This window comes from Mauremys mutica, chromosome 1 (assembly GCF_020497125.1).
Source record: "Mauremys mutica isolate MM-2020 ecotype Southern chromosome 1, ASM2049712v1, whole genome shotgun sequence".
Classification (NCBI taxonomy): Eukaryota; Metazoa; Chordata; order Testudines; family Geoemydidae; genus Mauremys; species Mauremys mutica.
Genome location: NC_059072.1, coordinates 222,099,219 through 222,123,053, shown reverse-complemented (window position 1 = coordinate 222,123,053; position 23,835 = coordinate 222,099,219). Strand labels below are relative to the sequence as shown.

Sequence of the window (23,835 nt, the reverse complement as noted above, 5' to 3'; positions counted from 1 at the left end):
AGTGGATATAGTGTACTTAGATTTTCAGAAAGTCTTTTACAATGTCCCTCACCAGGCTCTTAAGCCAAGTAAGCTGTCATGGGATAAGAGGGAAGGTTCTCTCATGGATTGGTAACTGGTTAAAAGATAGGAAATAAATGGTCAGTTTTCAGAATGGAGAGAGGTAAATAGTGGTGTCCCCAAGGGGTCTGCACTGTGCCCAGTCCTATTTAATATATTCATGAATGATCTGGAAAAAGGGGTAAACAGTGAGGTGGCAAAATTTGCAGATGATACAAAACTATTCAAGATAATTAAGTCCCAGGCAAACCGTGAAGAGCTACAAGAGGATCTCAGAACTGGGTGACTGGACAACAAAATGGCAGATGAAATTCAATGTTGATAAATGCAAAGTAATGCACATTGGAAAACATAATCCCAGCTATACATATAAAATTATGGGGTCTAAATTAGCTGTTACCACTCAAGAAAAAGATCGTGGAGTCATTGTGGATAGTTCTCTAAAAATCCTCCATTGAATGTGCAATGGCAGTCAAAAAAGCGAACACAATGTTGGGAATCATTAAGAAAGGGATAGATAATAAGACAGAAAATGTCATATTGCCTCTATATAAATCCATGGTACGCCCACCTCTTGAATACTGCATGCAAGTGTGGTCACCCCATCTCAAAAAAGATATATTGAGATTGGAAAAGGTTCAGAAAAGGGCAACAAAAATTATTAGGGGTATGGAATGGCTGCTGTATGAGGAGAGATTAATAAGACTGGGACTTTTCAGCTTGGAAAAGAGATGACTAAGGGGGGATATGCTAGAGGTCTATAAAATCATGACTGGTGTGGAGAAAGTAAATAAGGAAGTGTTACTTACTCCTTCTCATAACACAAGAACTAGGGGCTACCAAATGAAATTAATAGGCAGCAGGTTTAAAACAAACAAAATGAAATATTTTTTTACACAATGCACAGTGAACCTGGGGAACTCCTTGCCAGAGGATGTTGTGAAGGCCAAGATTATAACAGGGTTCAAAAAAGAACTAGATAATTAATGGAAGATAGTTCTATCAATGGCTATTAGCCAGGATGGGTAGGGATGGTGTCCCTAGCCTCTGTTTGCCAGAAGCTGTGAATGAGCGACAGGGGATAAATCACTTGATGATTACCTGTTCTATTCATTCCCTCTGGAGCACCTGGCATTGGCCACTGTCGGAAGACAGAATACAGGGCTAGATGGACCTTTGGTCTGACCCAGTATGGCCATTCTTATGCTCTTAAAGGTGTTCCTTGCAAAAAAAAATTCTTTTAAAAAAATCAATGAACCAGATTCAGATCTGTTACATGTGTGGAACCCCAGTGGCTTACCTGACTTGCCTGAATGTAAGTGGGAGCAGAATGTCACTGACTAATTTAAACATTATGGCCCCAAATCATCAGCACACTTAAGTATGGGCATAAATGCTTTGATAAACAGGAATAAAAATATTTAAATGCTTAAAGTTAGATACTTGAATAATACTTTGCTAAATGAGGGCCTATACACTTTTAAACTCCAGAAGTACATAAAACAAATCAAATTCTTCATTATTATATTAAACAAATTATATAGGTGGTCATGAACTGCAAAGCAGAGATCCAGATTTTGATTCACCATAGCTTCCCCAACCAAAGTTTTTGGGTGTTTGTTATCTGGACCCAGGCCAAAGTGTTGTATCGAAATACCGTGGATCACCATATCTAGTAAGTGTCATTTAATGATTCCTGATCCTTAAAAGTATATCCACTTCCTCAAAAGCACTGTGTGTTACATATCAAACCACTTAAAAATAAGCTGTGCTCATGAGACAGTCGACATGTTATATCATACAACTATAATGACACATTGATCTTAGACAACTGAAATGAAATTTTCAGTGTTGGTCTTTCTATTTCAAAAAGGCAGTCTGTTATTCCTTTAGAAAAACTGTACAGTTTGTTCAAGAAGATTCAGCTCTTTTAAACGACCACATTCACTGAAAGAAGCATCCATGTAAAATAATTGTGGGATGTCAGACATTGCCAAATATGGGGAGAGATGCAGTAAATGTTCCACTGGCTTATATTTAGCTTCTGATTTAAAAGTGTACTAACGCATTAGAATAGGCCTGGAAAAAACAGTTCATCAGAAATAAAAATGGCCTGAACTTTCAGCCATCCGTAAACTGATCAAACATTTTGCTAAGTTTGATAAAATACAGATAAGTTCGGTGCCAACACTCACAGTCCTCTACAAGCCTCTTTACTTTGTCAAAACATTCTTTGCAGTCTCAGCAAGTTGAGGAATCTCTGCTGAGCCAGCAGCAATCTTGAAAATATGCAACTTCTCAAACCTCCTTAGGTTCAGAGGAGAAGGTAGTTCACATGGCAATTAAAGGCCTAAAATGTGAAATTTTAGCAGAGTGACAAGACAGAACCCATAAAACAAAATGTCAGACCAGAGACCTTTTTCTTGAATATCAGACAGGTAAGGTTTGGACTAGAAGAGAGGGAGTTGGAAAGTCTGTGGACTCACTGCCATCTGGAAGAAGCAGATAGAGACGGGTCAAGGAGCTATATGAAGTCAAGAAAAGGAAGATGGGGAATTATGTTGATGGGAAGGGAAATGTGGGGTTAAAAAAGCAGGGTAGGAATTGGCTGTGTTTGAAGGGGAGAGGGACAAGGACAGAATGTGAAAGCAAAACATGGAAATGAAAGAAACTCTAAAGGTCTAAAGATGCTCAAGCCTATGTGTAGCTAAACAAAACCAGGGAGACTATGGAGTGGCAAGAAAAATGTGAAGAGCACTGCAGCATAGCTTGAAATACCAAGTGCAATTTCCTGCACTTTGGAAGATTTGAGACCAAGATTTGAACAAACAAGTACAGACGCCCTCCGACTTACGCAATCGTTCTGTTCCGGAAAGCCTTGCGTAACTCGAATTTTGCGTAAGTCAGAAATGTATACCCGTACGTTACACAAAAATTTCCGCAACTCAAAAATCCTATTTCTGGCTTATGGAACTTTTTCCTTAAGTGTGAATTTTCATAAGTAGGGTCTTGTGTAACCCGGGGAGGGTCTGTAGTCTACCTGCCATTTCTTTGGAACTCTGAAGTAAACTACTAGTGGTGAACTGCATTCTGTTAAAATGTAACCATGCTCAAAAATATCCCAGGCTCTAAAAGCACTCATCATATTCTCCATCAGACACAAAAAATATTAATATATTCTTTTAAAACCCTCTGTCAGCATTAGTTTTACATACAGAAACATAAATGTCCCGTACCAAATTCCTGAATGGCGCTCCCAAATTTCCTTCATTCCACATTTAAAGGTACAATACACACAAATGTTTGACTTTGTAGAGTATTTTGCCACCGATCTTTGTCATAAATTAATAAAAATGAGAAGCTTACTGTGTCTCCCTTGTTTTTATTCTTTTCACTCAGCTTTCTTTCCTTCTCTATCAACCTGTCTCTCTTCCTTGTCTGTTTCTCCTAAGGAGAACTTTATCTCCCCTCTCCATGTGTATCTCCCCAAGTTTCTGTCCCTCTGCCTCTTCCCCTTCCATCTCATTCATTCCTGTTCTCACTTTCCCACAATCTTCACTCCCACATCCCTTCTGAGGTTTGTTTTCCCTTGCTTCCACTCTGCTCTCTGTATCCTGTTTACTGTCCCTCCATGTTCTGTCTTCCAGCTCCCACTTCAACCCTGTATTCTGATTTCTCTCCCTAAGCTTCCCTCATCATTTTTGCTGTTTCCCAGCCTTTGCTTAGGCTCCCATCTCTTTCTTGACTTCACCTTCCATTTCTTTCCCATTCTCCACCAGCTCAGTCATCTGCCCCCAATCTAACTTCAACAAACCCCAGCCTCAACAATCCATCCTCTGCCCCCTAAACTTCTAAAATTGCTACTCTGCCCACAATCCATACCCTTTCCCCTCATCTCCCCAGTGAATACTCTGGGCCTGAACAGTTCTTTGCCCTGATCCATCTTCTGCCCCCACTACATCTCTGAATACAATATCTGCCTCCTCAGACCCCTAATCAGTTCCCCAGTCTGTCCTTTGCCCATCCCATCCCTGCTTAGCCCCAATGCATCTTCTGCCCACATCTTCATCAATATCCATCCTCTGAACCCCTCAGTCCCTCCTCTGCCCTTCCAATCCAATCTGATCCAACTGCATTCTGTCTCCAATTGATTTTTCTGCTTCTCTCACCTCCCTGCTCCATAATCAATTGATTCCCTACCTACCCCAATCATATTCCTCTTCCAATCCATCTTTTTCCCCTCAATCACTGTAACAAATTCTGTGCCCTCCAATCCATCTTCCACAATCCCTCCCCATCACTCCTGAAGCAATATTTCTAGTCCTTTGATTAGATAAGCATAAATCCCCGCCACAGCCATGCCCATTCACCCTATTCTTTGTCCCCACAGATCTCCAGACAAATTCATCCTCTACCCCACACCCACTGGCAACTGATCACCCATCTTCCCCAAACAACTGCTGCTCTCCTTCCCTCCATTCCACCTACCGACTGATCTTCTGCCTTCAGTCCAGTGAGGAAAGCAAATGCAAAGGAGGCACTAACATTTGAAAAGAATGTATTTAAAAATACAAATAGTTCCCAAACATTTTATGCCATGTTCTCCCAGCTCTCTTCAAGTGCAAAGAAAATACATAGCTAACAAACTATAAGTGAGATCCACGGCAAATATTAGTGTAGCAAGAACTGTGTTTTCCCCTATAAAAGATCAGGAAGCAAGAGTACATTGTACTCAGATACAAATCCTTGTCCCAATTGAAACATGTCAGAGATGGCTCAGTGTGCTGAGTTAGCATGGGTATAGGCATCAATTTAGGAATACAACCTTAAAACCTGGTGTTTTTCCCATGTTTCATGAAAAAATGTTCCATGTCCATGAAAAAATGTAATCAAAGTTGGGCATGAAACTTTGTTTTAGAAATAGCTTTCTAGAATCTGAACATTTTGAGGAAGTTTTGTGATGCATTTTGAATTTTGAGCTGGGCTGGTCCCTGGGCAGAAAGGGAGGTTACATGGCATATATTAATGTTTCCTGATTGGCTGAGCCTGTCTCGTGTGCTCAAGAGGGTCAGCAGAAACCAATTTGACTCTTTTTCTCAGGTCTGTGTGTGAGAGAGAGAGAGTCCCATGTGTCATAACAGGCTTGTGGAGGACAGTGAATGTGTCCCTGAAATACCAGAGAGGGGGTCAGGCCCATCTCTCTTCTCAACCTGACATAGCCCAAGGATGCAGTATATGACAAAGGCCCAAAAGGAGAGGCATATAAAATTATTTATTTCGGAAACATACAAAAATGCTGTAGGGTTCCTTCCTTTAGTGCAGTGTTTCCCAAACTTGGGACGCCACTTGTTTAGGGAAAGCCCCTGGTGGGCTGGGCCGGTTTGTTTACCTGCCGCATCTGCAGGTCCAGCCGATCGCGGCTCCCACTGGCCACGGTTCGCTGCTTCAGGCCAATGGGAGCTGCTGGAAGTGACACGAGCTGAGGGACTTCTGGCCGCTGCTTCCAGCAGCTCCCATTGGCCCGGAGCAGCGAACCGTGGCCAGTGGGAGCCACGATCAGCCAGACCTGTGGATGCTGCAGGTAAACAAACCGGCCCAACCCGCCAGGGACTTTCCCTAAACAAGCAGTGTCCCAAGTTTGGGAAACACTCCAGTCATAACATCAGTTTCATGATCCTGTTATAAATAATTTTCAAAAATAAAATGACACACCAAATTTGTATGGAATATAACTCATTTTGGACCTAAAGTGAATGACATTTCTCAAAATGAGAAACAACTGTGAGGTATGTATAGGCCTGTCATCTTTGGGCAATCGGACCTCTTCCATGAAGAGGACACACGAAGTGCTGGGAGGGACAAAAGAAGAGAGTCTGTGACTAGGCCTGTTGGGGCAAGGGTGATTATGTAGGTACAGAGGTACATGGCAGGTTCGGGGAGTTGCCTGTAAGTTTGGACATTTAGCTAAGTATCCAAGCTGATCTCTAAACCTGAGGTTTCCCCATCACTAAATTTACTTTGTCTCCTGTTTTTATGAAGTTTTTCAATGTTAAGGGCAGTTTTCTGTATTGTTTTCTATGTTAATCTGTTCTGTTCTGTTCATTATCCTAGATGCAGGGCAAAAATTATTTAAAGGGATAAAATTAGTGCATTATTGAACCATATTGGTTTCAGTGTTATGAGGCAGATGGGGAAATTGAAAGAGTTTAAGATGCTCCATATTTCAGTAGACCATGGATCCAAAAAAGAAAAAACATAACCCAGAACCAAGGATGCTTTGGCTTCTGAATTCAGATCCAAAACCCGATGCCTAAGTTTTTGCCCAAACTAAAATACACCCAGCCTCATTCCATCCTTAGGTATTCCTGTGTGCCATACCCAAACAGTGGTATTTAGCTGTTCTGTTACACACAAAAATTATTTTTACATGGGCAGGTTGAGATGGCCTCAGTTTTCTTTTTGATTGCTGTTGCTTCAGTTTTATATATTTCATGTAAGGTCTGTCAAGAAAACTCATTTTATTCTCTATGGAGAAGGTCAGCTCACAGTATCTTCTACTCTTGCCTAACACTGTTATTTTATTTAACTTTCATTTGCTAATCTCCAGTACTTTGAATCTCAGTGGGTAGAATAGAAGGAAAAATCGGTAATGCTTTGCATATGGTGACATGACACCAATGGGAATCTGTCTGGGAGGTCTGTCTTACTTTGTGCCTGCTGCCCTACGCCAGCTGCTGGCATTCACGTTGAAAGCTCTTCTCTCTTGATTAAACATGGTTTGGTGCCCCTGAATGCTAGGGAAACTTTTTCTGCATGCTTTTGCTGTGTGTCTGCAGTGCCAGGGTCCCCTTATGTTTCCTAGCGCCATGGTTAAAGTCTCTGACATTCTATGCAACTCACCCCATTCCTCATGCAAGGTAAAGTATCCCTAGATATTCTGTGGTCCAAACCCCTGCACCATCCTCCATCCTCTGCAGCCACAGTATACTCCCCTCTTCCTCTCTGTATCGATAGCAGGTGTGTGGTTAACCAAACAGAATGTTTCTCTTTCTGTTCCTTTCAAGCTCTCTCCTCAGCTAAGAACTCAGCCACAGTACTGTGTGCTGGAGGGGGTTTGCACATTTTTCATACATTTCAATGTGAAAGACCAGATTTTCGAGGGCACAAATGGCAATTACGCCCCAACTCCTATTGAAAATCAACGTCAGTTAGACCCCTGGCTGTCTTTTGTGCCCTTGAAGAGCTCCCCTCTATCAATCCAAAAGTTGGTTTTAAAGCATAGACCAGTATTTATTAGTGATCAGCAAATCTCCAAAAACTTTAAGCACAGATTCAGTTCAGAGAAGCATATAAAACGTTTGGATCGTCATACATAAATAAATAACCAGACAACTAAAAGCATATAGCTAAAGAGCAGTGCAGTACTTATATTCAAATATTTTTCAATGTGCTAAAAGAAACATATGATCTGACATTTCCGCCTCAGCCAGTTCTCTCTCAGAGTGAGTGGAGTAACCCACAAGTTGAAATAGAATTAACATCCTGACGTTTAAACACCAAAACAAGCCTTTGACATGGGACCACATTGGATTATTTTCTTAAGACAAATATTTGAACTGTAGGAAAAAGTGGCTGTCAGATGGTTTTCTGCTACCAGATTAAATATTCAATTTAAATAAAAACAGATTTTGAACCATATTTTGCCTTGCTTATCTCTGCTTCTCAAAATAAACTTGCCTCTCAGATGTTTTTCTATTTATAAAATGTGCTGACATTTTGCTGTCATAATAACAAACACAAACATTGCATCGGATCAGTATCCAAAAATGAAAGCTCCAAAAGAAACTATTCCAACCCACATCAAAAATAACATCCTCCGAACTCCCAGTCTACCCAATCAGGTCTCTTGACTCTATTGAAGTCAATGGGACTACATAAAGGGCATAAAGTTAGCCATGTGTAAATGTCTTTGCTGGATCAGGGTCATAATACCTATACAATCACCACATGTGGAGCTTTTGTCCATTTATTTTAATTGGGTTTGGTATGCTGCATCATACACTGGTGGGGAAACATAATATATGGATAATTTTTTAAAAAGTGGACATGATTATAATATGTTGTGTTCAAAGTTTAATGACAAACAAAATAGAATCCATTAAATTATATTTTTCTACTGTTATTGCTCATGATCATGTTAAAACTAGGAAGAGAGATTGTGACTAGATCATTGAAAGAAAAGAACTAGTTAAATTAATGGAGGATTGTTCCATCGATGGCTATTAGCCAAGATGGTCAGGGATGTAATCCCATTTTAGGCAGCCCTAAACCTCTGACTGCCAGAAAGTGGGAGGGGAAGATAGGGTGGATCTAGGGTGACCAGAGGTCCCGATGTTATAGGGACAGTCCCGATTTTGGGGTCTTTTTCTTATATAGGCTCCTATTACCCTCCAACCCCTGTCCTGATTTTTCACACTTGCTGTCTGGTCACCCTAGGTGGATCTTGCCAAAGTTGCCCAGTTCTCTACACTCCCCCTGAAGCTCTGGTACTGGACACTGGGCTAGATGGACCAATGGTCTGACCCAGGATTTCAGTCCAGTACTTTACACGTATTTCTCGTTCCATATTCCTCTATCTCTTATATAGATCAGGGTAGAGAGACAATAGACATGAAGTATACATAGCTTATGTGCATGTGTTTGTACATACTAAGGACTTACACCTAGACAGTAATTTTGGCTTGAATGGTACTAGAGATAACATAGTTTGTTCTTTTTATACATGTTCCTAAAGTGTATGTCCATTGTTATTTGTTTGTCATGATTAAATACTATTGTTTATATTATAGTAATTTATATAAATATTTTGGTTTTTATCTTTAAAAAGATAACACCACTCGCCCTGGTTTATTATTCTGTGATAGGGAATATTGGAGAAGAGTTGCATTTGCTAAAGCCCCTCTTTGTGCAAGTTTGGGAGAGTATAAATCAAAAAGGGCATGGCCTGACCAATATTAAGTGTTCCACCCCAGAACAGAAAGTTGGCCCTATGCCGCCTTTCCAAACAGGTGCATTCTTCAGAAACATAGGATGGGTGAAATAGTCTATGTCTGATGTGGAACATCCAAATGACTGAGGATAAAATTCACCCTTGGGCAGAGGGCCCACACAAGTCCTGTTCACCACCTACATGCTGTATCAAGTATTTTGAGGGCTTGTGTGGGTCCTAAGTGATACATTAGGCATGTGCTGGTGAATTTCATGTGCAAGATAAAGTAATGTATCAAGCAGTGTGACTGATGGCACATGCATGTCTGTTCCAAAGATCCAAATACTATAAGGTGAGTGCACAACTGGTTGAATGTTCTCTCTCACTGTCATACTGGGAGGGCATATCTAGTGGGACCCCTGTGGGTCAGTCCAGGGTCCAGTACTATTCAATATTTTCATTTATGACTTGGATAATGGAGTGCAGAGTATGTTTATAAAAATTGTGAATGATGCCAAGCTGGCAGGGGCTGCAAGCACTTTGGAGGACAGGATTAGAATTAAAAATGACAAACTGGAGAATTGGTCTGAAATCAACAAGATGAAATACAATAAAGACAAGTGCAAAGTACTTCACTTAGGAAGGAGAAAAATCAAATGCACAACTACAAAATGAGGAATAACTGGCTAGGCGGTAATACTGCTAAAAGGGAGGGGGGCTATAATGGATCAAAACTGAATATGAGTCAACAATGTGATGCAGTTGCGAAAAAGGCTAATATTCTGGGGTGTATTAACAGGACTTGTCCTACTCTACTCAGTACCAGTGAAGCCTCAGCTGAAGTAGTGTGTCCAGTTCTGTGTGCACACTTCAGGAAACATGCGGACAAACTGGAGAGAGTCCAGAGAAGAGCAACAGAAATGATTAAAAGGTTCAGAAAACCTGAGCTAGAGCAAAGGTTTAAAAAACTGGACAGTTTAGTCCTGAGAAAAGACAACTGAGGGGGGACCTGATAACAGTCTTCCAATATGTTAAGGGCTGATATAAAAAGAAGAGTGATCAGTTGTTCTCCTTGTCCACTGAAGGTAGGACAAGAAGTAATGGGCTTAATCTGCAGTAAGGAGATTTAGGTTAGATATTAGGACAAACTTTCTAACTGTAAGGGTAATTAGCCTCTGGAATAGGCTTCCAAAGTAGGTTGTGGAATCCCCATCATTGGAGGTTTTTAAGAACAGATTAGACAAACACCTCTCAGAGATGGTCTAGATCAGGGGTAGGCAACACTCACATGGCCCGGTCCTGGCCACCTTTGGTTACGGGGGGGCTCTGCATTTTAAATTAATTTTAAATGAAGCTTCTTAAACATTTTAAAAACCTTATTTACTTTACATATAACAATAGTTTAGTTATATATTATAGACTTATAGAAAGAGACCTTCTAAAAACGTTACAATGTATTACTGGCACGCGAAACCTTAAATATTAGAGTGACTAAATGAAGACTCGGCACAGCACTTCTGAAAGGTTGCCAACCCCTGATCTATATTTACTTGATCCTGCCTCAGTGCAGGGGGCTGGACTTGATGCCTTCTTGTGGTCCCTGCCAGCACTACATTTCTATGATTTTATGATGTTCTTCCTTGAGGTCCACAGACCCAGAAGAATGTTGTCCTCTAAGAAGAGCAAGCTATTGCACATTTGCTGTAGTTTTCCTTATCAACATGCACTGATCATGTTTGTACGTGACAACTTTTACCTCTTGCCAGTGTTCCTCTCTCAATGCAACTAATTATCTGTGTGGAAATGCCGCAACATAGTCAACACAACCACTACTCAGGTGGATATTGTTAAACATTTCAATCTCTATTCCTTTTCTCCCAAATGGATCCAGAATAGGACTCAGACAGACAGTGTATCCAGAAACAAGGAGACAGATTCTTAGCTCATGTAAATAAAAATCTGGCCAATGCACTCTGCTTTTTGATCCATAGACTAAACCAGGGATCGGCAACCTTTGGCATGTGGCCCGTCAGGGAAAGCCGCTGGCGGGACGGGACAGTTTGTTTAGCTGCGGTGTCCGCAGGTTCAGCCGATCACAACTCCCACTGGCCGTGGTTCACCGCTCCAGGCCCATGGGGGCTGCGGGAAGTGGCAGCCAGCACATCCCTCAGCCCACACTGCTTCCCGCAGCCCCCATGGGCCTGGAACGGCGAACTGCAGCCAGTGGGAGCTGCGATCATCCGAACCTGTGGACGCTGCAGATAAACAAACTGTCTGGCCCGCCAGTGGATTTCCCTGATGGACTGCATGCCAAAGGTTGCCGATCCCTGGAATAAACCAATGAATGAACCCTAAGATGGGGTGGATATGGGCATACCTGGGTTGCGACTATGATAATGATAAAAAAGTAGAGTTATGAGCTTCTATCAGGAAGGCAGCCATGTTTCAGACTTGGACAGCAGATATGGTAATACCGGTATATGGTTTGCTGCCATCTGCAGTGTGGACACAAATGTTGAAGAGTGCTACGTAGGCCAGTAAATTGTTACAAACTCAGTAAAAAATGATAGTGTAAATTAACTTTGGTTCTAGTTCAATCAGCTTCTTTGAATTTTATTTTTCTGATCAGGAAGATTTGATCTAAACTGTATGCTCACTCTTTTGCTCTATATGCATGTTCATGAAAATTTTGCGACTGCTATTCACTGGCGTGTTTTAATTTCAAACTATATTTGTAGGGAGAGGTCATATCCAGCAAGTCACATAACATTTTTACTTTGTCATTGATTGGCAGTTCTTAACAACTGGTCATCAGGAAGATCAGCAGTGGCCATTTCACTTAGCTTCACAGAGGGTGGAGCTGGGTTTTAGGTGAGCTGTCTGATCCAGCTGGAAAAATTATGGAGGGAATCATCCCAAGCTCTTTGTCTAACTCTGGAAGGCACTTATGTAGCTGAGCAGAGCACAGAGTTATTTTTAATCCCATCAGCTAGTGGAATCTAGCGTGTCTTCATTACATCATATACTATTACTGTTATAGTTTTGTAAAAGAAAATTCCCTGGCCTGATTCAGATATCCCTTGTGCTGGTTTTACATAGGTTAGCTCTTTTGATATCAGTGGAATTACTTCGGATTTACACCGATGTAAGTGAGATCAGAATTAGGCCACCTGAATCCATGGGCAGCAGTTTCCCACACATGCATAAACCTTGCTTCAATGTCCATATCTAGTCCCTGTAACTGACTATCCCAGGAAGACAGTAGCCTAGATTAGCTCATCATTATTCTTAGTCCCATCAATTGGTGAAAATCATGTGTATTGTTACGGCATTTAACCTCATTAATGCAGAGGTCAGTCATGATTAGTGCTTTGTGTACAAGTGTGCTAAGATGGGGCAAATAAAACTAATTATCCATAAAATCATGGGTGGAGTTTGGGGGGCAGGGTGGGGCATTGCACCCCCAAAATTGCAAGCCTCGGGCAGACAGGCAGCCTGAGTGTGCAGTGTAATGAGTTCCGCAGAGGAGACAGGAGACTTCTCCCAGCTTGGGCCCCTGTGAGGCAGGGAGTCAGAATTTTGTTTATAAACAGTATCAGAGGGGTAGCGGTGTTAGTCTGTATCCACACAAAAAACTAGGAGTCCAGTGGCACCTTAAAGACTAACAGGTTTATTTGGGCATAAGCTTTTGTGGGTAAAAAACCCACTTCTTCAGGTGCATGGAGTGAAAATTAAAGATACAGGCATAGATATATTGGCACGTGAAGGGAAGGGAGTTACTTTACAAGTGGAGAACCAGTGTTGACAAGGCCAATTCAGTCAGGGTGAATGTGGTCCACTCCCAATAATTGATGAGGAGGTGTCAATGCCAAGAGAGGGAAGATTGCTTTTGTACTGAGCCAGCCATGCCCAGTCCCTATTCAAGCCCAAATTAATGGTGTTAAGTTTGCAAATTAATTGTAGCTCTGCAGTGTCTCGGTGAAGTCTGTTTTTGAACTTTTTTTATTGAAGGATGGCTACTTTTAAATCTGTTATTGAATGTCAAGGGAGATTGAAGTGTTCTCCCAAATAAAAAGCTTATGCCCAAATAAATCTGTTAGTCTTTAAGGTGCCGCGGGACTCCTTGTTGTTTATAAACAGAATGATTAACAGGTAATTAAGATAAGAAAGGGCTGCTAGGGTGTTTCCTAAAGTTAAATGATCTGTTCCAAGCTTGGTGAACTGCAAAAAGTAAGAAGCCTACATGATAGAAAGTAATTATAGATTTTTCTACAATTATTTCAGTTGTTGGATTCAAGAGGTAGTAACAAAGTTACTAATATTTTTTTTTGGAAGATAACTGATTTTTTAGACAAAGGAAATTCAGTAGATATAATGTATCTGGATGTCAGTAAGGCATTTGATACAGTTCCACATGAGAAATTATTAACTAAATTGTAGAAGATGGGGATTAATATGAGAACTGAAAGGTGGATAAGGAACTGGTTGAAAGGGAGACTATAATGGGTCATACTGAAAGGTGAACTGTCAAGCTGGAGGGAGGTTACTAGTGGAGTTCCTCATCAGTCTTGGGACCAATCTTATTTAACATTTTTATTACTGACCTTGGCACAAAAAGTGGGAGTGTGCTAATAAAATTTGCGAATGACACAAAGTTGGGAGGTATTGCCAATATGGAGGAGGACCAGAATATTATACAAGAAGATCTGGATGACCTTGTAAACTGGATAATAGAAATGGGATGATACTTAATAGTGCAAAGTGAAAGGTCATGCATTTAGGGACTAACAAGAATTTTTGCTATAAGTTGAGGACTTATCAGTTTGAAATGACAGAGGAGGAGAAAGACCTGGGTGTATTTGTTGATCACAGGATGACTATCAGCTGTCAATGTGATGCAGCCATGAAAAATGCTAACATGGTCCTGGGGTGCATCAGGCAAGGTATTTCCAGTAGAGACAGGGAAGTGTTAATACCATTATATAAGGCACTGGTGAGACCTCATCTGGAGTACTGTGTACAGTTCTGGTCTCCCATGTTTAGAAAGATGAATTCAAACTGGAACAGGTGCAGAGAAGGATGATCTGAGGAATGGAAAATGAACCTTATAAGAGGAGACTCAAAGAGCTCATTACATTACAATTTTAAACCTAACCAGTGTCCCATAAGTGACTTGCCACAAGATGCCAGAACATGTTAGTATTAGAACTGAGTAGGTCTAAAATTAATTTAATTTTCTTTCTTGATATAGAAATCCTGTCCTGTCAGATAATTTCTAAGTTATTATCTGCAAAAAAAAATTAGAGTTTTCAGTTTCCTAAGTAGCCCCTGGAACCACTGTTAAAGTTGCCCTCCCTCCCCCAAAAAATCTGAAATGGTGCCCCTGTGGGCTGGCACAGAAATCTCCTCCCCCGCCCCCGCCCATGCGTGGCCCTGTTGGCTTGACTGGAGCCGCCCTCCCAAATATAGAAGTCAAACTGCACCTATGCATAAAATGCTACCATGTGTAACAGACAGCCATGGAAGAGTGGAACTTCCTCCTCCATCTTTAGGGGGGTGTCCCACATTCCAAGAATATAAACAAACACACTTGAAACCAAAAGGTAAAACACAGTGCAGTTCCACACCACAACATACTGCAATACTGTATCTATGTGCATGTAAAACTAAGGCTATGTCTACACTAGCATTTTTGTTGGCAAAACTTTTGTCAGGCAGGGATGTGAAAAAACTCCCCCCTGACTGATAAAAGTTTTATCAACAAAAGCACCAGGGTGGACAGCACTATGTCTCTCCCGCCAACATAGCTACCACTGCTCGTTAGGGGTTGTTTAATTACACCAGCAGGAGAGCTCTCTGCTGCCAGCATAGAGTGGCTACATGGGAGACCTTACAGTAGTACAGCAGTGCCGCTGTAAGGTCCGTAGTGCAGACATAGTCTTGTGAAAAAGGAACTAATGTTTGATTCCCAGTCTCTCGCCCTGTTTTCCATTACTGAAAAATTCTATTCAGTTTTTCCTTTAAATACATCCATTTAATCTTTTATAGGGGCTGTGAGAAAACCCACATAATTTTTGTATGAAATTAAAGAGAGCACACTGCATTCTTTAAAGACAGAAAATCTAACAGCAGCTGTCATTTTAGGCTGGCAGGGTTGCCTAGTGGATAGAGCACTGGACTGGGACTCAGGAGACCTGCCGCAGGGCAACTCATTTCACATTCCTGTGCCTCAGCCTCTGTGTCTGTAAAATGAGGATAATGATACTGACCTCCGTGATAAAGTACTTTGAGACCTACTGATGAAAAGTGCTATGTAAGAGCACTTTTATTATCTTATTTTTTAAAGACAAAGATGGGTGAGACGCAGTCTGTAAAAACCCCAGGCTGCTGCAGAAAGTACAGTCAAAATAACTACAGCCTGAATTCACAGAAGGGCTTAAGCACTGCAACACAGACATGCATACACACTCTCCCCCTCCGCCATTTTGTGTGGCGTTAGGTGTACTCAGACCACACCTACTGGATGGGGTCCCATTACGTGAGATAGGTGAGGCAACACCTGTCTTAACCTGATTTGAGGATCACACTGGAGCTTAGGGGTGAGATACATATTCTGGTTCCTGCCTGAGGCAGAAATTTAGGCACCTAGGGAATCTTTACAGCAGACATTTACGCACCGAGCGAGTTTAGGCGCCTACGGGTTTAGGCCACAGCTGAGCAGGGGTTTTGTGCATTGCAGTAGTACCTAAATCAGGGGTTTAGATGCTTAAGTCTCTCTGTGACTCTGGGCCTACTCTCTGGGCTGCTTTAATCAGCATTTCTGTAATGGATCTTGAGCAACAGCAAACATGACAAGGGGGAATCCCCTGTGTCCCAAAGGACTAGCTCTTTAGGGCAACAAGAGGATTTTTGCCTGGTTTTCTCCAGTGCTATTATTAGTTATTTGTATTATTGGAGTGCCTAAGAGCTCCAATCACAGACCAGGACCCCATGTGCTAGGTGCTGTACAAACACAAAACAGACAGTCCCTCACTCTCATTTTTCCAATACCTCATTGTCATTCCTCCAACAACCTCATTTGCCCCTTCAGATCACACTCCCCGGCCTCCACAGCTCTCTCTTGGCTTTATGTCTACTCATCTTCCTGTTACTTGTGCCAGCTAGTGCCGCCAGGTCCTGCACCATCATGTCTCACTTTTCCTCTCCACCCAGAGTGAATAAATATTTGAGAGCGTATTCACAGCTCATTTATTATTGCTTTTTACACAAAAGATTGGTTAAAAAGAGCTGTGGATAGTGAACAAACTGGTATAAACAGAAAAGGGGACTCTGCCGGATGATACAGTTAAAGTCACCCGGCCAAGCAACAAAAACAATACCTTTTGATCTAGGTGACCAATCACAGGGCACACACAGTGACCTATGAATAGTAAGTAAGTGTTTGTAGTGAAGAGTTTGCTAATAACCCATTGGCTAAATGTGTTCACACATTATTTACTGAACAATTGTGAAAAACAAATCAGTACAAATAATGTATTGGATAACTAAATAGCAGGAAAAGGGTTAAAATAACAGGATTATTTATTTGCAAGGAATGATCTGTTCACCTCTAGCTGATGGTTTATAGGACAGACATCATAACATTGAGAGAGAGAGGAACAATAGAGTCAAATATAGATGGGCAGATGGTGGTTAAAAATGGAGAACATGAAATCAGCATAACCATAGAAGGAAAGCAAAATTCTTACAAAATGCCTCCATACACAAGACAAGAAGGGCTAATCTCTAAAATACTGTGCCTAATTAGCATATGAAATTAGGGCCTGCTCCTTTCCATGGAGTTCAGTGGGTGCTGCATCAGGCCCTGAGTGTGACTGCATGTAAAAACTGTGACTTTGGGCTAGACAATTAAGGACACTTTTGCAGACTTGCAATTTTGAAAATTAGGCCTTCAGTACCCTTCACAAATATTGTACATGATACAGAGCATGGTCAAGAAATACACAAAATTCAAACAGAAAATACCAATCCATAATGTACGGAGTATATAAAAGACAAAAAAAGTAACCCATAAAATAGGATGATATGCAAGGCAATCATTTTTTTCAGTTAGCTTTCTAGATTATATGCATTTGAGCCTCTCATTTACTTTAATAGTTTTATTAATCCAGTTCCTTTTCAAGTTATCCTCCACAATTATGTAATAGCAAAGTAAAAAAGTATCCCAAAGCGTTATATTATTAAAATGTGTCCTTGTAGTAAGTGGCAGTCAGAAGCATAGGTGCAGAAAGTAGGAGTGTGTGGGGTACTGCAGCATCCCCAGGTTTTATGCAGGGCCACCGGCCCCATGCCCGGGGCTCCACTCCCCGGCTTGGGTCCTGGGGGCCAGCCCTGCGGCCCGCTCCCCTGGCTCCACACATAAAACCTGGGGGTGCTTCCCATGCCTCTGCTCTGCTCCCAGCCCTCCGCCTGCACTCTGCTGGCCCCACTGCCCGGCTGCTGGCCCTGTGCCAGGGGCTCCGCTCCCCAACCACTGGCTCTGTGCCCAGCCACACCCCCCACTCTCAGGCCTCCACTCCCAGGGCTCTGCACCCGGCCAGGGCTCTGCTCTTGGCCCCGCTTGTGGGGTTCCAGCTACTGGCTCCTGCCCGGGGATCCACTCCTGCCCCCATGCCCGCCTCCAGCTGTGGCCTCGGCCACCTTACCCCTGTCCAGGTCCCTCCTCCCGGAGACACAGCCCTGCTCCCAGACTCAGCTCGGGAGGGGGGGGGCGGCACGGATCAGAGTAAGGGGGCTGGCTTGCAGCACCCCCACTACTAAAAATGTTCTAGCACCACTGATCAGAAGTCAATGTCATCAGACATGACCATTATCCAAAACATACAAACAAACAAAAATCAGACCTTGCATCATTTTTAACTATATCTAAATTTTGTTGTATTGTAAGGACTAAAGCCTGCCAAATTAATGCTTCTATTTGAAATTGTTATGCAAGGCCTTATTATTGCTGAAGCATTTTTTTTAAAATGTGTTCAAACTAAAGCTCATGGTGAAAGTAATTTGTAATGTGATGCTGTGTGGAATAGTCAGACATGCCCGTCTGCAGGACTTATGGGAACCATAAAGAGATTAAACCTCTCATTCCTTGCTTTGGCAAGTGATCTGTTACTTTTAAATAAAGGTCAATCTGTCTTTACAAAGAACACAGGAAAGCAAGCTTAATAGTTTTCCCTGCCGAACCTAGAACATAACTATTTAAAACATAATTAACAACGGGGTGTCAGTCGCTGATTGTACTTTTTCCTTTTTTCTATGTCTGGGAAGTTTTGGCATCCCCAATTAGTTTTAATAGGGGGCACTGTACTAGCTATCAAATTGACAGTCTTGACCTGCCCTCCAGAAGCAGCTGTAAAACAATATTTGGACAAATTAAGATAAATGCCTCATTGGAAACATGACTAATGTTACTACAAAATGGATATTCATGTTTTATGCCATGCTGTAGGGTTTTTTTTAAATCTGGTATGCATGAGGGCAAGCACTCTGTTACTGTAAATAAGAAATGCTGGAGAGAAAAGACACTAGTTACATTAACTCATTTTAGTTCCATATTTCAAATTTCTCTTTTGTTTAAAAGTATCTGTGACTAGTGAGTTCACCGTTTTCCGTTATTACCAGAATGAACAGCCATGCCATCAGCTCAAAACTTAGATATGCTAATTCCTGCATCAAGGCCAGGGCTATTATCATCTGTTTTGGGAATATTCTGATTAGGCAGGGGTGTCAAACATGCAGCCCCCAGGCCAGATCTAGCCAATGGTATGTATGTATGTGGCCTTCATGACACACAGATGCTCAAGAATCGATTTATTTTTTAAGAAAATTTTCAGCACTAATGGCAGCAGAGATAACCTTCCAAATGTGAACCAAATGTAATCGATGCAAAGCTGTCTGCCCGAGTTTGCAGACAGTATGAAACAATAGTGCAGAGATTGAATGCCCCTGACCCTAAGTCAATGATTACAGTCCAATTTACACTTTCGTGCCCCCATTAAATATGTTTTAATCACTGAACATTGTTAGTGGAAGGAATGAGGACGACGATGAGAGCAAAGCAAGCCTACTGGGTTGGGAATTGGACATTACTGAAGAGAAGGAAATGCAGAGGAAAAACAGAGTAGACTCACAAAGGCAGGGATGGGGGAGAAACACAGAGAAAGCAGGAAGGAAAAGGAAGAAAAACAAAGGGGAGATACAGTGGCTGGCCCAAAGATGGGAGGACGTATCAATGACAAATGCAACAAGAAGAAGAAATCATAACTAACTAAATTTTTAGGCCCAAATTCACAAAAGGAGTTAGGCGTGAGTCACCTAAACTAGCCAATGGCTATCCTAAACCCCTTTCAGAGTCAGGCACCTAAGATGCTTACTCTAGGAAAGAGGATCCCAGTTCATGGCTCACCACTGAGACAAGCACTTCCCTGCAGTCTGGACTTAGCAGTTTCTGAGAGAATGAGTTAGATCAGGGGTAGGCAACCTATGGCACGGGTGCCGAAGGCGGCACGCGAGCTGATTTTCAGTGGCACTCACACTGCCCGGATCCTGGCCACCAGTCCAGGGGGCTCTGCATTTTAATTTAATTTTGAATGAAGCTTCTTAAACATTCTGAAACCTTATTTACTTTACATACAACCATAGTTTAGTTATATATTATTGACTTATAGAAAAAGACCGTCTAAAAACGTTAAAATGTATTACTGGCACGCGAAACCTTAAATTAGAGTGAATAAATGAAGACTTGGCACACCACTTCTGAAAGGTTGCCGACCCCTGAGTTAGATCCTTCCTCACTCCGTACAAAAGAGCGAGAGAAGGTGGTGTCACCACCACCCATCTTAGAACCTCTAGTTGAGTGGTTAGAGCACTCACCAGTGATGTGGGAGACCCATGTTCAATTCACCCCTCTCTGATCCCTTGGGGATTGCAGGCTCTAACCACTGAGCTATGGGATATTCTGATGTGGGAATCTATCCTGTTGAAGCTGTTCCACTGTGGATAAACACTTAAAGAGTCATTGGGTGAGAAAGTGTGAGCATGATTCTTCAGGTTAGTGTTTAGAGCACTTACCTAGCAGTGCGAAACCCAGTCCCCCTGCTGCAGTGAATCCCACCCTTAGTTCCTACAGAAAAACTATATTTTTCATTTGATCTCTGTGTAGGGTGACCAGGTGTCCCAATTTTATAGGGACAGTCCCGATTTTGGGGTCTTTTTCTTATATAGGTGCCTATTACCCCCCATCCCCTGTCTCAATTTTTCACATTTGCTGTCTGGTCACCCTGTCTCTGTGCAAACTTCAAACTGAAAGCAATGGGCATTCCACTGTGAGAAGTATACAGCCCAGACTATACACCCAGTCCCAGGCCCATAATTAGCTTAGAATTTAGCCTGGGGGACTCAAGGAGTTGGTAAAGGGGTGCAAAGACATTGTCAAATGATCTAAGCCTAGGATTAGTGTCCCAGAAATCCTGAGTCTAAACATTGGCATCCCTTGTAGAGTCACTCTATTTCAGTTTTCCTATTTCAAATCAGTTTAGTACTTACCCACCTCCCAGGAGTGTACTTTTAGGATTGATTAGGTGTCAATCAGCTGGCATTTTACAAACTTCAACTTATTTCTAAGCGTTATTTTTACAGAACTTTTCTCCTCTAAAATACATCAAGTTGTGTCTCATAACTGTTCCCATCTGATAGCTCTTTGGTAATGTATGTGAAATGAGTCTGTGTTCGCAGTATAGTTCTGCTACAAGTGAGCAAATGTCCACATCACCAAAACCATCATCACAATTGATACCTTTGTTGTCAGGTCACAATAGAGAGACCAAGGATTTAATGGGCATATAGGACAAAAGAACCAGAGACACAGGGAAAGCCATGCATTTTGCCAATCCTATATTTCTTCTGTGGTTAAACAGAGGATTTCAGTCCCCAGGTCTTTCAGTTCAGCTCTTTCATGAACACTATGTTTATTTTAAGAGGTAATTAAATAAATTACAACATTTAGGGATTGGTGAAAAATTAAATGGATCTGCGTTTAGTTGTACAAACTGTGTAAGTATACACATTAAAGTAAGAAAAATAAAGCAGCATGTAGTTTTGTACATATAAACTTATTATAATCCATATTAATTCTGCCTGTCTGCTTTTGTAAAATTTATTCATGCTTTTTTGTTTGCTACATTTCTATGATTTATCTTTTTTTCTAGACAGATGATGTGGCAAGGGACTGGGAAAGTCTGCGATTGATTCACCCAGCAAAACTCAACTCAGATACAGCATTCCTTCACTTTATTTTTTCCTAGTTTTTCAGCAAAAAGACCAAATAATGCCCAAGCTCTTCTGGTTCCTAATCGCTTGTTCTATTCACTAGTCAGATCCCACCACCTGAAAACATTACAAACTTACTGAATTTCAAAGCATCCTCCATCTCAGGCGCTCTTGAAAACTAAAACCAATGGCTGAGAAAAACAAATATTTTACCTGGTTACCACCAACCCAATAACACTGATGTGTGGAAACTCTAGTGAACTCTTTACAAAGACATTAGGCTTCCACATGTTGACCCTTACCAAAAATACATGATGAAGATACTTGAGTTTGCTAACTGCTTTTCTCATTATTAATGTGCTTCTGCAGTTTACAAAATCTTAATATTTTTTATTCCACAAGACCTTTGCTACTTAAATTAATGGCGGCCAATTATAACTCCTTTGTGCCTTTTAGCATGTCCATGTTAAAAAAATTTCATGCTGTTTTGCCCTTCCTGACTAAAAAGATACAGTCCTTAAACACTTGCTTTGTTCTTTATTCTAGGTCATGGGTTATATGGGACTTTTGAAATGTTGTCCTCCTGGAGGAAAACTAGAGAAGACCAACATGTTAAAGAGAGAACTGCAGCTGTGTTTGCAGACTCCATGCTCTCCTTTTCTCTCACCACTGCCATGTACCTGGTCACTTTTGGAATAGGTGCCAGTCCCTTCACTAACATTGAAGCAGCAAGGATTTTCTGCTGCAATTCCTGTATCGCAATTTTCTTCAACTACCTCTACGTACTCTCCTTTTATGGTTCCAGCCTGGTGTTTACTGGCTACATAGAAAACAACTACCAGCATAGTATCTTCTGCAGAAAGGTACCAAAGCCAGAGGTATTGCAAGAGAAGCCTGCATGGTATAGGTTTCTTCTGACAGCCAAATTCAGTGAGGACACAACCGATTCAGAGGAAACAAATACTTATGAAAGTCATCTTTTGGTGTGTTTCCTCAAACGCTATTACTGTGACTGGATAACAAACACTTACGTCAAGCCTTTTGTAGTTCTCTTTTATCTTATTTATATTTCCTTTGCCTTAATGGGCTACCTGCAGGTCAATGAAGGGTCAGACCTTAGTAACATCGTAGCAACCGCGACACGAACCATTGAATACACTACTGCCCAGCAAAAGTATTTCAGTAACTACAGCCCAGTCATTGGGTTTTATATCTATGAGTCAATAGAATATTGGAACACAAGCGTTCAAGAAGATGTGCTAGAGTATACTAAAGGGTTTGTGAGGATATCTTGGTTTGAGAGCTATTTAAATTATCTTAGGAAACTCAACATATCTACTGGATTGCCCAAAAAGAATTTTACTGACATGTTGAGGAACTCTTTCCTGAAAGCCCCCCAGTATGCCCATTTTTCAGAGGATATCATCTTTTCCAAGAAATACAACAATGAAGTTGATGTAGTAGCTTCAAGGATGTTCTTGGTGGCTAAGACAATGGAAACCAAGAGAGAAGAACTCTATGATCTCCTGGAAACCTTGAGGAAACTCTCTCTCACATCCAAGGTGAAATTCATCGTTTTCAATCCATCATTCGTGTACATGGATCGTTACGCCTCCTCGGTGGGAGCCCCCTTACAAAATTCCTGCATCAGTGCTTTATTTCTGCTCTTCTTCTCGGCATTCCTGGTGGCAGACTCTCTAATCAATGTCTGGCTCACTCTAACTGTTGCCTCAGTCGAATTTGGAGTCATAGGTTTCATGACCTTGTGGAAAGTGGAACTGGACTGTATTTCTGTGTTGTGCTTAATTTATGGGATTAATTATACAATTGACAACTGTGCACCACTGTTATCAACCTTTATCCTGGGCAAAGATTTCACAAGAACTAAATGGGTAAAAAATGCCCTAGAAGTGCACGGGGTAGCTATTTTACAGAGCTACCTCTGCTATATTGTTGGTCTGATTCCTCTTGCAGCTGTGCCTTCAAATCTGACCCGTACACTGTTCAGGTGCTTGTTTTTAATAGCATTAGTCACCTTCTTTCACTGCTTTGCCATTTTACCTGTGATACTGACTTTTGTGCCACCATCCAAGAAAAAAAGGAAAGAGAAGAAGAATCCTGAAAACCGTGAGGAAATAGAGTGTGTCGAAATGGTGGATATGGATAGTACCCGAGTGGTTGACCAAATTACAACAGTTTGACTTGTTTGTTTGTTGTCTTTTCACAGTAGGTCTTATTGAGAGAAAAGAGATCTTTATTGATTAAATATTGGATTTTTGATTTTTCTTTTCCTAAACTAAAACCAAGAATAGCCAAAATGGTGGGAGGGGGGGAAAAAGGGAAATTGTACATTAATTGGCCTCCATAACAAAGGTATTATTAGTGAAAGAATTTATACACACACACAAAGAGTGTGAATTTTAGTCACTTGTGGTAAGATCTAATAAGGGAAGATGGGTTAC

At 41.4% G+C, this 23,835-nt stretch overlaps 1 protein-coding gene across 1 annotated transcript in view; it reads left to right on the top strand.

The window, feature by feature from the left end:
* The window catches only part of PTCHD1 (patched domain containing 1), a 47,002-nt gene extending 23,428 nt beyond the window's left edge, over positions 1-23,574 (top strand). Inside the window, exon 4 of the mRNA XM_045009554.1 lies at positions 21,920-23,574. Coding sequence (XP_044865489.1) covers positions 21,920-23,574 — 1,655 coding nt within the window. The remainder of the gene's footprint in view (positions 1-21,919) is intronic.
* The last annotated feature ends 261 nt before the right edge of the window (positions 23,575-23,835 follow it).